At 39.2% G+C, this 17,196-nt stretch overlaps 1 protein-coding gene across 6 annotated transcripts in view; it reads right to left on the reverse strand.

Annotated features, from left to right (window-relative positions):
- Positions 1–17,196, reverse strand: part of gria4a (glutamate receptor, ionotropic, AMPA 4a) — a 107,680-nt gene that overhangs the window by 44,849 nt on the left and 45,635 nt on the right. For all 6 annotated transcript variants that reach the window (XM_031297234.2, XM_031297233.2, XM_031297232.2 and 3 more), the window contains exons 4-10: positions 15,557–15,609; positions 15,196–15,327; positions 10,512–10,565; positions 9,526–9,684; positions 4,807–4,974; positions 2,991–3,095; positions 2,122–2,232 (exon numbers count right to left, since the gene is read on the reverse strand). In XM_031297234.2, coding sequence (XP_031153094.1) covers positions 2,122–2,232; positions 2,991–3,095; positions 4,807–4,974; positions 9,526–9,684; positions 10,512–10,565; positions 15,196–15,327; positions 15,557–15,609 — 782 coding nt within the window. The remainder of the gene's footprint in view (positions 1–2,121; positions 2,233–2,990; positions 3,096–4,806; positions 4,975–9,525; positions 9,685–10,511; positions 10,566–15,195; positions 15,328–15,556; positions 15,610–17,196) is intronic.

A 17,196-nucleotide genomic window follows, 5' to 3' on the forward strand; every position in this document is an offset into this window, starting at 1 on the left:
CATACACACACGCACGCACGCACGCACGCACGCACGCACGCACGCACGCGCACACACACACACACACACACACACACACACACACACACACACACACACACACACACACACACACACACAAAGGTTTGTGGCACTATCTTTATGGGGACCCGTCATTGACATAATGCATTCCCTAGCCCCTTACCTTAACCTTAACCATCACAACTAAATGCCTAACCTTAACCCTTACCCTCACCCTAACCATAACCTAATTCTATCCCTAATCCTACAACCAAGTCTTCACCCTTCTACCCTCAAACAGCCCTTTCAACTTGTGGGGTCCAGCATTTTGGCCCCATAAAGCTGTCGGGACCCCACAAGTATACTGGACTCCCGGTTTTTGGACTCCATGAATATAGTTAACAAGCCCCCCCCCACACACACACACACACACACACACACACACACACACACACACACACTGAGGTTTAACATATTGCCAGTTGAAGTGTGCATGTCTGGAGGCAGGACTGTCACTGGGGACATTTAGTCCAGCTGAATTCATTTTTCTGAACTCTTTCCTGCAGCATGTGTGGTTGTTTTCCTCTGTGCAGTTCTGACTGGTTACTTCTACTTCTGCCCACTCGAGGCACTGTAGACTAATTCTAATATTAAATCAACATCTTTGAACATTTGTCCATTTATAGGTATTTGTATGAGTACTACAGTACAACTACAGGTGTTTTGGTCAGACTAAGGAGTTTGCTGGAAGAAGAAGCAACGTGGCTTGAAGCAAAATGCTGAATTGCCAAAGCTCAAGCCTCTGTGGCTTGTTTTATCACTCGGCTGAAATTAGTCTTTTGAGTTGCTTTCACTTGCATCATTTTCATGCCCAATTGAATTAGACTAATTGCATTTACAGGAAGAGGATGGCCACCATAAAAAGGCTGCAGATGGGTGAAGTGAAATCAAATGTAAGCAGAGGATGTGCACAAATCCACCGATTAGCCCTCCTTTATCCGTGTTTGTAGAAGAAAGAGAAGTAATTATACTGGGCTGCAGACCAGTGTCTATGTGAAAGCCATTAGAGGAGACTGGACTGAGGTCACTTCTAAATGGTGATCTGAGGTCAGTTTTAGATTTGCCTACTAATGAGCTATTAGTTTAATCTTCCAGCTGGACAAATGCCACTCCCTCTTGGCTGTGCTCTGAGAGCTCTCTTCAACTCGTACAGCTCATTCTGCTCCAACCTGAGTTTCCTTTTGACATTAACAAAACACTACCATATCACATCCACATGTTGTACTTCACCCCCTGGCTTTCTGACATTGAAAGTATCCTATTAGGCCACTAAAGTAAACTCCTGCCTCAAACCTGAACTCTATCTATAGCTTGTACAGTTACTTCCTCACATTTTTGGTTTGTGACCCCTCAAAATAAAGCAATGCATATTGCAATGGCTGAATACTGGTTGCATACTGTATATCTCTACTGGTTATGACCAAGAGTGAATTCTTTCTTTGTTTTACTTGAATAATGTAAAAAAGCAGAAATGAGTGGAAGAAATTAACAGAATTCCCTGAAGTGGAAATACCTATGTATTGTTTTCTCCTTTTCTGTGTTATTAATCAACCCCTTAGATGTGTCCTACAATTCCCTGTAGGGGTCCCAAACCCCAGATTGGAAACCACTGTACTACAGCAGCAAAACCATGCCTGTAATGCATTGGTCATTACTGCACCTAGTCCTGTCTAACTACTTTAACGCTGTACCCATTGTTTCAACCCAATTAGGACTGCTCAATTTTTGTTTACACTATTTCTTTGTCAAACAAATTTTCCTTAAAAACTAAGCTTATCATCCTCCCTCCCTTTCCCTGTACACACACCTGATCGTGCTTTGCAAATAAAGAAAAAAAGAAAGAATTTTGAACGTGTAACATGGGGTATTAATCACCTGTTGTGCACCTGATGTGTCATTCACATATGCACAAATTGCCTCTACATGATATAGATGTGAGCTGAAAACTCACAAAGGTTTAGGTGAATTGGATAGCCGGATTGTGAGTGTTGAAGGACAGCCTAACCCAAATCTCAAACAGAACCCATATGCAGAAATGAAAGCAGTCTGAGGGTACATTACCATGATGGTTGTCACGACGACTGTCCGGTTCTCCATCGATGTGCTGTCATTGGACAGAACATTTTCATTCTGGACCAACACAAGTTTGTCTATGTCGTTCCAGTAGCCAATCTGAGAGGAACAGAGTGATAACAGAGCGAGAATGAGTGATAAAAGAAAAACATTCATCTAATCAATCAGTCTTTATGGTGCAATTCATGCAAAAGTGAAATGTAAAATGCTCACAATAAAATAAAGATAGACAAAAACACAAATAAAAAAAAGATATAAAAAAGAATGGAACCTATGTGAGATGAAGAGAAAGAAAAAAAGTTTAAAAAAAATGTGTCAACAGAATGAGCTCACTCCAACATATTTCCCATTGGAACTGTAGAATATATTGAGAGACATTGAGTGTGAGCCAAGAACTTTCAATAAACACACATGGCTGTCGAAGGAACACTTGAGAAGCTGGAACATAGTGTTATTTCTTAATTATAGGAACTGCATGTATACTTTTTCTTTTCCAGTAAAGATACATTATAAGTTCTTGCAACCTGAGCCTATGACGAAGGATTATGTTCAAACTGTCCTTATTTATGTCACTGCAGAGTGTTATGTACCTCCAGGTTGACTGGGAGCTCTTCCCCAATGTACACTCCAAAAAGCTATTACAACTCTGGCTGCAATGGTTCAATTGCAGTTATCTAAAGATATCTAAAACTGCAGCAATACAGTTATTTATTCAGAATAATGGAGATCATTAACCAGTAAATCATTTTTTTATTAATTTTGAACAACCAACCACCATGAGGGATGAAAAAATAAACATGCAGCACACATGAGTTTGTTGTTTGTCTTTGTTTCTAAGCCATGAGGAGGGAGCCTACCTTGCGTGGTCCGTTGCTCTTCAGTTCAAACACGTCCATGGTATAGTTGACCCTCCGACCATAGTGATCAAACTGAATGTTTCCAGTCAGGCCCTGAATGCGCACCTGAATTTATAGCAACAATGATAGTAAGGACTGCTGACAAATAAAGACAAAGCACTTTAAAGTTGTAATCCTTAGGATTTCAGTCTAGATTGATTTGGCAACACCCAAAGTTACTGACTGTAAGACAAAGTCCAAGAATTCTGGAGGAACACTCCTTGAGCAGCTACTTGTCAGGAATTTAAAAGAAGTTTTGTATCTGTTTACAGTGCAGCCAAACAAGCAGTCTTTTACAAGTAGTTTAACAGATTTAAAGCAACACCAAAGATTATTTTGTACCTTGAAATAATGTTTCCAAAATCGTTTCAGTGGTTCATCAACTCGTAACAGGGTGAACGGCACTGCTGCATTTGCTTTGCGGCCCTCTATTGGCTATAACTGCACTATGCAAGTTTGCCAGATCGGGTTGCGGATCTGTAGTTCGAATGAGACATAATGGACACAATTCCACTTTCAACCTGTAGGAGGACCGAAGAGGAAAAGTGCTTTGGTGTTGCTTTAACGGGTAGCAACAGTAAAGGAAATATTGTGTTAGCATTAGCAGTATTCTGTATCGATGACGGTTCATTTGTGGGATAGTTCCAGTACCGCCGGAAGTTCCGCCGGATGTTCCTCACTTTCCTCTTTCTCTGAGTTAACTTTAAACTCCGGTCGCATCGAGCAATATTTACCGGAACCTCTGAGCAACGTTACAGGCTGAAAATGCTAAATTTTAAGGAACATTTGGATCATGCAACAAGGTAGGCCTGCTTGGTTCGTTCAGGGAATGATTGTAAAGACAATTGTAATTGATTTAAATATATGCAAACAACCCCTGACCATTAATTCTCCTATCCAGGAAGGACTAGCCAGACCTTCCTCTGCAGCGCTGTGTAGATAGGTCTGGCAAAGCGAGACTACATTAGCAGTAACAATGGGATAATAGTACAAACAGTAATGCATCATTTCCTGTTAGTTCTTGTGCTTAGGAAGGCAATTTGAATCCAGTGAAAGAATCGCGGACCCCCCTTCTTACAATGAAAACTGCTATAGAGGGATAATTACTCGATGTAAATACTTTCAATGGCTAATGCAGAAAAAAATGGCGACCATCGATAGTATAGAGGGATAATTACTGGATGTAAATACATTTAATGGCTATTGCAGAAAAAATGGCGACCATAGATAGTATCAAAAATGGGGTTTGATTTTAAGTAGATCTTGAGGATTATGATTATAATAATATGAATATAATATGAATAGTTCATATAATGCAAATAATTGATCAGATAACAAAACATCTGTTCCCACAAGGTTGACAAGGAATTGAGAGTGAAGACATGGTTTGAGTTAAGGTTCAAATTGTGACTATCAAGTTAGGGTAAGGGGTGGAGAAAGATATACTGTATAGTGCTTATTGTTAATGCTATGGTAAGTACCTGAGTAATGAAAGGAAATGAAAGTCATTACAATTTCCCCACAAGTATAGCAATACAAGTTTGTGTGTTACACCAAGTGTGTGCGGGCTGGTGGGTACTCCATCAAAGTCCCGACAAGAATTTATAACACATAAATGTCGGCATTGATTTCTGGAACATTTTTTCCCTTTTTCATGACAGCTTTTTTACTCACTGCTTTTGTGCATGTGTGTGTGTGTGTGTGTGTGTGTGAACATCTGTCTAAGCATTTCACAAGCTGTCTTGACTAAACTATACAACATTAAACTTGTACCAACCTGTTTAAGTGCACGCTCCATATCTATTCCTTGGTTCCAGGGAGCAGCTGGATTGGCCAAGCAGTCACCAGCGTTGCCACGGCGACTGATATCAATTTTCTGACGGCGAAGGCTGCGAAAGGCCTCAGCCATCACAAGGACACCATCATACGTTAGAGCTGAGGTATACTAAAGAATGGAGGAAAAACAGGGAGGAAGAAGAGACCGGATAAGGAAAAGAAATGTTATAATTTTTTAAAACTTTTTAAACTTTTTTAAACAGGCAAATAAATACTTCTTCTTTGTCAGTACACAGTATGACAGAGATTAGTCCTGTCATACAATTAATTCTCAGGTAATACAAACATTCGAAATGAGAGAGAGAGAGACATCAAAATGTTTCCTGTGAAAATGTAAGAAGACCCTGTGTGGAAACTGACACTGACTTTACTCAGGGTGCTAAAGTGTATCTTTTTAAAAGTTTAGATCTACATAACAGTTTAAATGATAGACTGAAAGTCGATAATTGTGTGTTTCTAGAATACTAAACTAAATAATAATTTCTCAAATAAACACAATTAAAAATATCTTATTATATATTATTAATATACAACTCAAGAGTCACAGCTTTTTGAAGTGATGTGATTTGAATTTTGGTGGTGGGTGATAAACTATTCCTTAAAAAGAAATATTTCCAAAACAGTATTCCAGTCCAGTCATTTTAAAGCAAAATCACGTCACATCATGTGTTTGATGCTCAGTATTATTAAAACAAAACATTCATATTGTCTTTTTCTCTTTTCTACACAGCACACATTGTCTGAATAGATGCTTTCTGTGATTCACAAAGCCAAAGTAGAATATGCTAGTGTTGCACGGCTGTGCCTAAAATGAGAGCCAATTTGATCTGGTAACAGCTGTATTACTGCATCAGATCTGAGTACATTTTAACTCCATATGAACTATCCTCACTAGTATGCAAATATGCTGACCTGTGCCTCAATGTATCTCACCGCTCTGACTTTTATTTGACTTCCACAGTTAACGCCGGTGAACATCAATCAACATCACTGTAAATGTAACGTCACCGTAAATGTGCCAGTTTTAGACAGGCTTATAGTTTTCAAATACAATCACTGGGCCATTAAAATGACATTAAAACACATTTAAATCCATGAATTAAATCCACTTTGGTAGGGAATTCCCTATGATGGTGAAATGTGGATTCCCAAGATTTAGTAGGAATGTAGTTTTATTCTAAAATAGGATGTGGCACTTCAGTAGTGAAGACTTTGAAGGGACCTTTGAAACGTGATAGAAAGTAAGAGAAAAGGTAAGAAATGGCCAGTATCTGATCTCTAATGAAACTCTTAAAAGTAGTGGTGATCTTGACAGATTGTCTACAAATTCATTATAGGTAACACAGCGCAGTGGGGAACAGCATCACACACTCAGCAGCAACAAACCCACCCAGCCCACACACAGACACAAAGCGCCACACAGACAGAGGCAAACACACAGCAGGCTGCCTTCACATTAAACGGATCCACACGGAAACAAGTGAAAACGGGAGGGAAGTCGACTGAAAGACTGCCGATGCTCTCCATGCCTCTGCGGGTAGGTTACTCTCTTACTAACATCCCTTGCTTTGCATCCTACAAGGTGCGTTTTAGAAGGCTGCACAACCATGTCATCCTCCTTTCATCTCTCCCCTTTGAAACTAAAGAAGCCTTTAGGGGTGCGACTGACATACGACGGCTATAGCATCCAAATCAAGCAGAAAACAACAACAAAACTGAGCCAAATAGCATACTGTTACTAGCATACTTTGGTACACATAGAAAACAGTATTGGCTTTTTCTTTTAAACACCTAATTCTGGATAATATACCTACGGTCGGTTCAAATCTCAAATTTCAGCTAAAATCCACAAGTCAAAACAGAGAAGTTTGTGCAAACAACCATTCTCAAAACGATAAAGTTTAGTTTTACAAGTTTACTCTACCATTCCATACCAGACCAAAGACCAGTTTTATAAACGATGTATGCAAGAAAGCATGTGCCACTTTTCACACAGAAGCTTATATTCATAAAAAAAATGTAAGCAGTGCATTTATAATGTATATAACTGCATTCACGCTTTACACCATGTGTATGAAGACTTTTATGAGAGAACTGACCTGAATGAGATAAAGCGATGTTGTAAGCATAATAAGTTGTAGTCTTCATTAATTCATTCATGTATTCATGTACTTTGGACTCGTAAAATAATATTGGAATATTGATTATGCAAATCAGATAACAGTTGTGTAATAAATCATCAAGCCATTATGGCTCACAACATCAGCATAATGAACAAAAGTAAATGTGGCACCAATAGAGGATGATGCCAGTGTCAAGCTAAGCACACGTCTTATTTGTGACCAAAGGTTGAAACATGTCAAAAAAAAAAAAAAAAAATGGACAACAGCGCGAGTGGCCATTCGCTTCATGCGTGTGTGCAGCTAAAGAGGAAATACATACGCAACAATTTATAAATCCAGTGCAAAGACTGTGTACGTGTGTCTGCTTTTTAATGCTTTTAAATAATCTCACCATAGACTGAGCATCAGGTAGCATAATGTAGCAGAGGCTGGGTTAATGACACACTGAAAAACACTAAGCTCTTTCATTCATTTTTGTTGTCAAATGAGATGAGAAATTGAAATGAAAAATTAAGACAGTAGCTTTAAAACCATTTGGAAACGCATATTTAATTTATAAAATGAGCTTTGCACTGGTGTCTGTTAAATACGCTTAGACAGATGTTGTGAACCGATTCATATTCTGACCATGCAACTAGGGGAAACGTGTGATTAGCCTAGCATTGTGGCGGAATTTTGATGAAGTTAATATATTTCTTTGCCAGGTCACTGGTCATTGTCATCACTCTTCAACAAAATCTCCAGGCTCACGAGAGCTCATTTCAAGGCATAGCAGCTGAGAATTACTGGGTTAAGAGATTTTGATTGATGGCTAAAAGCAGCTAGCTCAAAATCCAGTCTCCAATGTGAAAGCGACATTTCCCCATAGTGCTTTTCACACCACATATTATTAGACCAGAGTTCTACTTGGCCTTAGGCTACGAGTTGGCCCAAGGCTAACTGAGCTCACTTTTTTCACAGCACAAATAAGCCTAGAGCAATTTGGAAGTATCTGTTGTCACTAGAGATATCTGGTTTTGTGTAATTGTGTTAAATCACCAAAATCATATTTGCTTGTTTGCAAAAGGCATTGGTAAAACATAATTTTAGGAAGAGGGAAGAGAACCTTTTAAGTGCACTTAATCAAATATGTTCACAAAGTTCTGAAAGTTGAGAGCACCTGCAGTTGTGTTTACCTTGGTTTTGTATTTTTAAGCATGTTCACTGTGTCTATCTTTCACACACACACACACACACACACACACACACACACACACACACACACACACACACACACACACACACACACACACACACACACGCATAATAAGTTTACCTCCATTAACACACCAACTGTCGTGTAAACGGATCAATTAATGCAGCTGCCATCAACTAATGAAAATTCATCAGGTCAATCTAAGAATGATGATAAGCCAATTAACACAGGTCATTGGGTGAAAAATGACATTCCAATAATAAAAGAATATGACCATCAATATAAAGTTGCAGCTCTGAGCGTGCATTTCCTCAGAGAGTGACTGCATGTGAGTGTGAGCCAAAGAGGAAAAGACAGATAGCAGCAGGATGATGTATTTTTAATAGGTAGGTGGACATATTTCCAGATATGCACAAATCAAACGCAATTGGCTGCAGGTCAAAACCCGGTCAATAGAGGTGTGCTGAGGGAGGAGAGAGGGACAAAGACAGAGACAGAAAGGAAGAGGGAGTGGGAGAGACTAAATGAAGGGAACACTAATGTGACAGAAGAAGGGACATTGGTAGTAAGAGAAAAAACACATTGAGTATGGTGAATGGAAAGAGGAAAAGGGATATACAATAAGAGTGACAATGACACACATATACAAGGGATGCAATTGTGAGGTTGGATACAGAACTGGAAACAAGGGGAAGGAGAAAGAGAGAGAGAAAAGGTGACTGAGATATCATGGAGGAATATCATGCAGGACAGGCATGACAGGGAAGTCTGAAGCATGCTTCACATTGTTAACCTTAACACTAAATCACAGAATCATAGAGGAATTATGTATGTCAATCATAGTAGGATAAGCCAATTCACCTTTCCCACATCCTGAGGTCACACTCTGATTGGCTAAGAAGCTGTACCATATCTCCATGTGATGTGCATAAGGAAGCTGTACATTTGGCTTCTGTAGGGAATTTAAGGTACAAAGAATATTTGCAAACCAATGCCACCACCCCTAAATATATATGTGTGTGTGTGTGTGTGTGTGTGTGTGTGTGTGTGTGTGTGTATCTGTGCACAATATTCCAGTATATATGTAGATGTACTGACATTGTGTTATAGTGGAAAAGAGCTTTTGTTTTATTTGTAAGAGTAGAGTATAGTTCTGCATTTTTGTTTCCTGTATAAAGTAGCCAAGGTAGAATAAGGGCTGCTATATGGAACAACATTTCCACAAAAACGTGGACAAACAACCAACCCGCCATTGCACATATTTCAACTTACATTTGTTAGGGTAGTGGCAACTCTTTCCAATTCTTATATTTAAGGATGGGACAGCATATTTTTAGTTCACCTTAGGTGGGCTTTCAGATCCAGGGTACTCTCTCTGATCCAGTTTGTTCCAGCGCTGCATCAGTTTAATAATGATGGGCTTGCTGAAGTCCACCAGCTGGAAACCAGTCACATTGGCCCCGCCATGCATGAACCTCTCCAGAGATATATCCTTAAATCCCTGAGAGAAAGATGGAAAGAAAAGGTGAAATGAGGGATGATGCAAGCACTGAAAGAACAGAGTGGAAGTGGAATACAAAACCCTCCGACACAGTGTGTGGAACTTTTGCTGACGAATCACACTCCACATACTCCAACAGTTTATCTGTATACCCCTACACAATATGGAATGGCTACCACAGCTGAGTGTGTGACTTCTTGCAGAGTGACACTTCATAGTGAAGTGGTCGTGGAGAGGGTTCCATTTGGGAGAGGTAAAGAGGAAAGACATGTGAGGGTTATCCTGGGTTGATGGATGCTAATTGCTAAAAGTCTATCTAGCTTGACCTGAGCTCACTGGCCCCCTTTTCACCGTCCCAGAGAGAACTGCTGTGGAAAAGATTTTAGGGATTAAGGTTGAAGCAATACTTCATATACAGACATGAGTTCTGGCAGCTACCTGCAGCTCTGACTTTGTTAAGGAGGACAAATGTATTAATTCTGAAGTAAAAGAAACAATGGCACCTTAGCTTGTTTTTTCTGCTAATAAACAACAAAAGAACAACTTTGGGACAAGCTGAATGTCAAAATAGGGGTAAGTAAAACATGTCTCATAATGTTGGCTTAAAAGACATAGAGATTAATTGTGTGTCATGGCTGATTCTAATAATTTAAGACCTTATCTTAATAACTTTGTGTGTCTTTTTACCAAATAGTCTTGTTTCTTTGAAATATAAAAAAAATAATTATCCTCATGTAGGCTATTAAAACAAGACATCACACAAACATTCTACTAAACATGTCGCAAAATAACAGCCAACGGCAAGCAATGCCATTAAGACTTCTTACCAGGTTTGCTATGATGTAATGGTAACCCTTTACATGTTTCCCCACACTGACAGCCTAGAAAGGAAAACAGAGAGAGAGAGAGAGAGAGAGAATACATCATTTATTTACTATATATTGGCAATGCATGTAGTGTGGCAAACCAGGGGTCATGTAGAACTCTCAATTCACATATGAATCATTGAATTAACTGACAAGAGATGTTACAATGTTACAGTGGGTTTAATTTAGTTTTAGGGAGCAGGGCAGGGGTGTAAAAACACAAATAAAGGGGACTCCCTCCCATCTGTGGCTGTGGTTATATTTCTGTACTGATTAAAAGCATGATGAGCCTGTGAGGACTTCACTTGTTCTCTGTGCCATGCTGGCTCAGAGTCTGCAGACTTTTGGAACATTTAAAGAGCTTCAGCAATGTGTTTTCTAGGTTAGGGCTGTGTTAACCTGTCTAATCCAATTTCATTTAAAAATCCCTGCATCCTGTAAATATAGGTGCCAAGATCCAACAGTCTGCACAAGAGGCAACCTTTTCTTACAAGGGAAATGTAATTTCAGAAGACAGACAACCCGTGCATATTAAAAAAAATACACTAAATGTTTACCGACTATGTTTTAAGCAGATCTATTAAGTTTTTCAGCTTTCCCTACAACATCAACTTATTGCAAGTAAAGCCTGATTAAGATGTGGTTAAATCCAGGCAACTAAAACACAAAATCCAGTCTACAATGTTCTTTTCACTTCACGTATAGTCAATGCATGTTGCCAGTGAACAGATATGACTACTTATTGTCTGTGTGGTGTGTTTGTGTGAGATTGAATGGCTGACGGTTTGGCACAGTAGTGTCAAAAGTGTAATTCTGCACAAAATTAAAATCTGTAATGTTTTCTGTCATCGTTATATGTGTACAGTGGGATGGAGTAAAATATGGCGCATTGTGATATTTTTCACAAAGGAGGGGCAACATCTTTTTTCTAACATGGTGCCTAAACTTAATTACTAAATTGCTTACTTTTTTTTGTATCTCTCTCATCCACACATATCAACAGCTATGCACACACCACACACACACACACACACACACACACACACACACACACACATACAGCTGGCAGGGGCAGTCAAACAGAGCAGTCTCTGTCTCAGAGCAGGGGTGCTTGCCAATGCCAGCACCGCAGAGCCCACTTTGTCAGCAGTGTGTGTTTGTGTCTGTATGCCTGTCTAAGTATACACTGGTGTGTGTCTCTGTCTTTCTATTCACTCACCACAAAAGCCAACTAAGAAACTGTGTGTCTGGCTATCTGTCTGGGATGCTGCTACTGGTGTGTGTGTGTGTGTGTGTGTGTGTGTGTGTGTGTATTTAGCTGGATGAGCATGTGCATTATGCGCTGGTATATATGTTTACAGATTAGGGATGTCACGAGAACCGATACTTGCAATACCTTCCGGTTCTAAAATGACAAAATACCAACGATGCCCACTTTTTTGAAGCACTGTAGGCACCGTTAGTGACGACTCCAGTGTTAGCAGCATCAGTGCTGCGCCTCTTCCGGAACTGATGGGGGCAGTATACGCTTCAGAGTGTTCCAGTCGATACATTCAGAAGTAGGAGGTCACGAACAAGTGGCCAAAGTCACGCCCTTCTACTTCCGTGCATGTCTTTCGAAAAAAATATGAACGAGAGTCAACGGAGATAGATTCTACCTGACCTAAAAAACGGCATGTTCACTGCAAACTCACAGTCCTCTCTTCCTGATTTACACCCACTGAACTTATGAAAAACTTTGTGAAAAGGTATTTTTCACTGCATGGCACTAAACAAATTATTTGGAACTGCTGCCACAGGCTTGAACTAAAGTTATGGTAAGACTTTAGGGTAAGGGTAAATGAATTATGAATTCATGCATGAATAAATTCATGATTTGTACATTACTTCATTCCTTTATAGCTTATGAATCATCAGGAATTGACATGAGTTCATAGCCTCTCATTCATGACCTCATGCATGAACTATACATCAACTAAAGCATTAGGTAAGGTGGGTATCATTATGCACAAGTTGTATGATAATAATGAACTCTTCGAATGTTTGGTGTGTAACAATATTAATTTGTAAAGTAACTAAAGCTTACATATAAATGCAGTGGAGTAGAAGTAGAAAGTGGGGTGAAAAAAAAGTACAAGTACTTATAAGTACAGTACTCGAGTAAAACTTGAAAGGTCCAATATGTAATACATTTATTGTATTTAATCAAGAAATGTCCACAATATTTCAACAGAACAGATATTAAGGAAACATGCTAAGTTGAAATACTATATTTTCTGACAACAATGCCAAAGCCAGTGTTCTCCATATTTAAATATAAATTTCCATATTTTGGCCTGTGTGTTACCTATTTTGACACCTGGGTTGCCGGACATGAAACGCAAACACGCAAAAACAAGGTGCTGGCTGCAGCGATGGTAGCAGCGATGGTAGCAGCAACCAAACAAACTGGATTAACAGATATAGATTCATTCTACCCGACCTTACAAAACTCTGAATCTTTTCTAAATAGTTGCATAACCAGAGAAGAGGTAAAACATGGGTAAATATTGGCGAAGCATTTGTAAAATGTGAAGACAGCTTAGAGCCCAGAGTTGGCCCATTTCCTCCTAATTTAACAGGTAAGCTTCATTCATATCACGGCTAACAATTCATGTGCTTGGATAAATTATATAGAGTAGCCTACTCGAGTTACTCAGTTACCATTAAAACGAGAGAGATAAGAAGAGGCATTGTTTACAATATACATTGTAACGCTGGCTGCACAGATTATGCAGACGCAGACCGCTACGATTGACTGACACACAGACACATTGTTAAAATCATACGCTGGACGCTTTATTAGTCTTTCTACATGGGTTTAGTTAATGATCGGGCTATAATAAGACCACGTCGGCTATGTAATCGCAGACAACCGGGACAATTTCATAGTGGTTGGTGTAAACTGGGACATTTTAGTGTCCCAACAGGCTTTTGTCGGGACTCGGGACACGCAACTGAAAATCGAGGACGTCTGGTCACCCTACATAAGATGCCCGTCCCTTGTAGCCATGATAAATTAGCCTGAAGCTAATGCTTAGCTTCCTGTTCAGGAGGGAATTAGCCAACTCAGCGTCATTTTGGGCTCTAAGCTGTCTCCATCTTTCAAATACACCTCCAATATTTACCCGGGGTTTGTAACGTCTCTGGTCACGCAACTGTTAGAAACACTGTTGTTGTTTTTTTTGCACAGTACCCTTTGAAAAGATGCCTGGAAGTCTGGAATGTGTCTGAGGACTCTAGTTGTTGCACTATGACCATTAATTGCACTTTATTATGTATATTTTTCAAATATTCTAATAAAGAAGTTCATGTTTCAAGTTAAAGTACATGGAATCTTTATTTTCCGTGGTATCGAAATCGGCATCAAGAATCGCATTATTTTACTGGTATTGGCACCGACTACTGGATTTTTGGTTTCATGACACACCTAGTACAGATAAGCATGCGTGTGTGTGTGGGTTATGTATTTGTGCGTGAGCACGAGTGCTTAGCTGTGTGTGTGTCACTGAATTTGTCAGCTCTGCAGACACAGGATCAGATTTGATGACAGGTGGCAGAACCAATGAGATGTTACACTGAAACCTGAGTCAAAGGTCACATATACACACACACACACACACACACACACACACACACACACACACACACACACACATCTGCGCCATCTGTCAGAGCTAAACCATCAAGCAAGACAGATAATCTAATAAACTTGGACAAGCGTAAGGTGTCAGAGTGTGTGCCTTCATATACTGTATGTTTTTCTGTGTGTACGTGTGTGTATGTGTGTGGAGTGGACAGTATGGTGTGTTTACTGCAATCATACACTGATGTAGCTGTTGGGGAAGTCACATTTTTGACTCCACATTATGAACTCCAGGGGAAAAAATCAAATCTTGTTTTCTCTCCAGATGTCAGAAAGCATAAGGAGTGTTGTTGTAACTAGCTGAGTGAAACAGACAGCAGGCAGACAGACACCAGTAATACAGTGGGGGAAAAAACAATGGGATACTATCAGCAATTTAACACTTTTATTTTAATTGTTCAAAAGGTTCTGGTTTTAATCACTTTACAAAAAAAGCTTACTCTGTGCTATGTTGCTTGTGGTTTTAGGTGGCATTAATGTGTCATTGTGGTGTGTTTGTACCTCATAATTAAGTGTTAAGTGCTGTTAAGTTCAGGTCAGTGATGTAATCTCTGCCCTGTCTGTAGTAATCTCAGTGACAGTAACAGTGCCACAATAAAACCTAAAGCAGTATCTCATGATTTTAAATGCTGCAGGGTCCTTCAGGTTCCAGATCAGTGTCAAATATCATTCTGTGCCTGCAGTAAGCTCAGTAGTTAGTTAAGTATTAGTTAATCAGTTGTTTTTTTCATTTTTTCCATTCTACCAATTCGGCTGTATACAATAAATTATGAATTATAAAAAAAAATAATATTTCTGCTAAAAACATTTCTGCTATTATTTCAAAATATTGTGAGGTTGGGTTACATGCCAGAATTATTCTCTGATTACTACTCTTATAAAATTGTGTAAAGCAGCTTTATTGTTGCGGGTGCAAAGAAACTTTGGTTAGCAGTATAATATAATATATAATAATATAACCTGTTCGAGGATGCTCTGTAGTCTCTCAGGCTCCAGGTCAATTACATATTTTCTCTCCTGACGTCGGTCCAGGTCCTCTAAGAGTCGGCGGTATGCTGCCTCATTGAAGCTCTCCACACAGATAGCACTCACCTTGGTTTACATACATACAAGAAATGTGTATAAGCATACAAACACAAAGAGCATATAGGTATAAGGTCATGCATACAAACCACAAGCAAGTTAACAAATTGTGTTTGAAAGATTAACAACAAAAACAATAGTGTACTTATGCGCATGCACTGTATAAATGCTTCATGAGATCATGAATGTGTTTTGCTGGCCTGTTTCCAGGAATGTGTGTGTTTGTGTGTGTCCTGACCTGCCATCCGTTCTGCCCCGCTCTCTCCATAATAGCCTGCAGTATTGCATAACCTAGACAACAGAGAGTAAGGGAAGAAAAAGGGAGAAAGACAGAATTAAAGCTGTACTAGGTTAGGGCTGGGTACCGAATTCGATACTTTTTAGGCACCGACCGGATTGCCTCCTTAGTATCGAGTAACGAAAAATGCCTCGTCATTCAATACCAAATTTCAATACCTAAGGAGCAAATCATCATCGTCAGTGAGCCAATAAGCATGTAGCATGCTTCTACCAAGATCTAATAATGCTGGTGATTGGTTGTCTAACGTTACACGTTGTGTTGGTCACATTTCATAAAATTGGTATCGAAAAAAGAATCGTTCAGCTACCGGTATCAAAGTCACGCTATTAGTATCGGTATTGGTACCGGTACCAGTATTGAACATTTTAGAATTTTTGAATACCCAGCCCTATACTAGTTAGAAGCTGTACTTGGGACGTCGAGTAATTATTATATTTTGCAAAGTATTTTATTGCAGTAATGTACAATACTTTCCAGCATAATAATCAGCTTTACCAAAGCAACACCCTAATGTCTTGTCTTGTAAAGCACTAAAGCAACAGTCTTCTCTTGAATGTCACTTTATCAACCAGCCCAGAAAGCTTATCAGGACAAAGAGTTATGTGCCAAAACAATAGAGACATTTCATTAAAACTACTCATTTCTTATTCAGTGGTGAACTCTGATTCAAATACAACTCATCTGAGAACACGCTGCCACTTCAATCAATTAATCAATTTTATAGCCTGGAAAAAAACATCAGAAAGGAAAGTTCTTTTTCTACACAATGATGGAGTACAAGTTTGAATAGGTTGAATATGCCTCTTGGCGTGATATTAGATGAGTTTCAAAGTTAATATGATCCCATGAGCAGCAGGTGGCAACACGAGCGATAATAAATTAAGGTATATTACATTAAACAGCTGTCTAGATTGGTCATAACAAGTAGAAAAATAACAATAATGAGAGACAACTCAATATCACAATAATAATCCTTTACAATATTGGCAGACAGCCACTGCATTTTTATCATAATGATCGTTGTAATCTCTATCAAACCTCCAAATATGTTGTTAACTGTGCTCTGAGCTAGAATGTTTATTGTGGGAAATAAAATGCAAACGCAATGGAAATTACAGACCCACACAGCCCTTATCTGCAGGACACAGTGACATGACACAACAACACAAAAGGACACACACACTCACTGCAGTGCAACAGTGCCAACTGTTACCCTTTTTTTTCTAATTTTGTGGAGGCAGCTATTTACTGCTTGAGTTGAAAAAGAAAAAGAAATCAAACAAATCTGAAGCCTCAGTAATCACGGTGTGTGTGTGTGTGTGTGTGTGTGTGATTGTGCTTTCACCTTTCACACTTGTCTGTGAGTTGATAATGTGTACGTGTTTTGTTTGTACCGTTGAATTTATATTAATCTAATGCATGCACAGATGTACACAGATTCATCTACTCTGTGTGAACTTGTGCGAGATTTCAGTTTTTGTGTGTGTGTGTGTGTGTGTGTGTGTGTGTGTGTGTGTGTGTGTATGTGCGTATGCGTGTGTCAGTAGGCTGTCTGTGGAGCAGAGCAAAGCAGGGAG

Source organism: Sander lucioperca, chromosome 5 (assembly GCF_008315115.2).
Source record: "Sander lucioperca isolate FBNREF2018 chromosome 5, SLUC_FBN_1.2, whole genome shotgun sequence".
NCBI classification, from domain to species: domain Eukaryota; kingdom Metazoa; phylum Chordata; class Actinopteri; order Perciformes; family Percidae; genus Sander; species Sander lucioperca.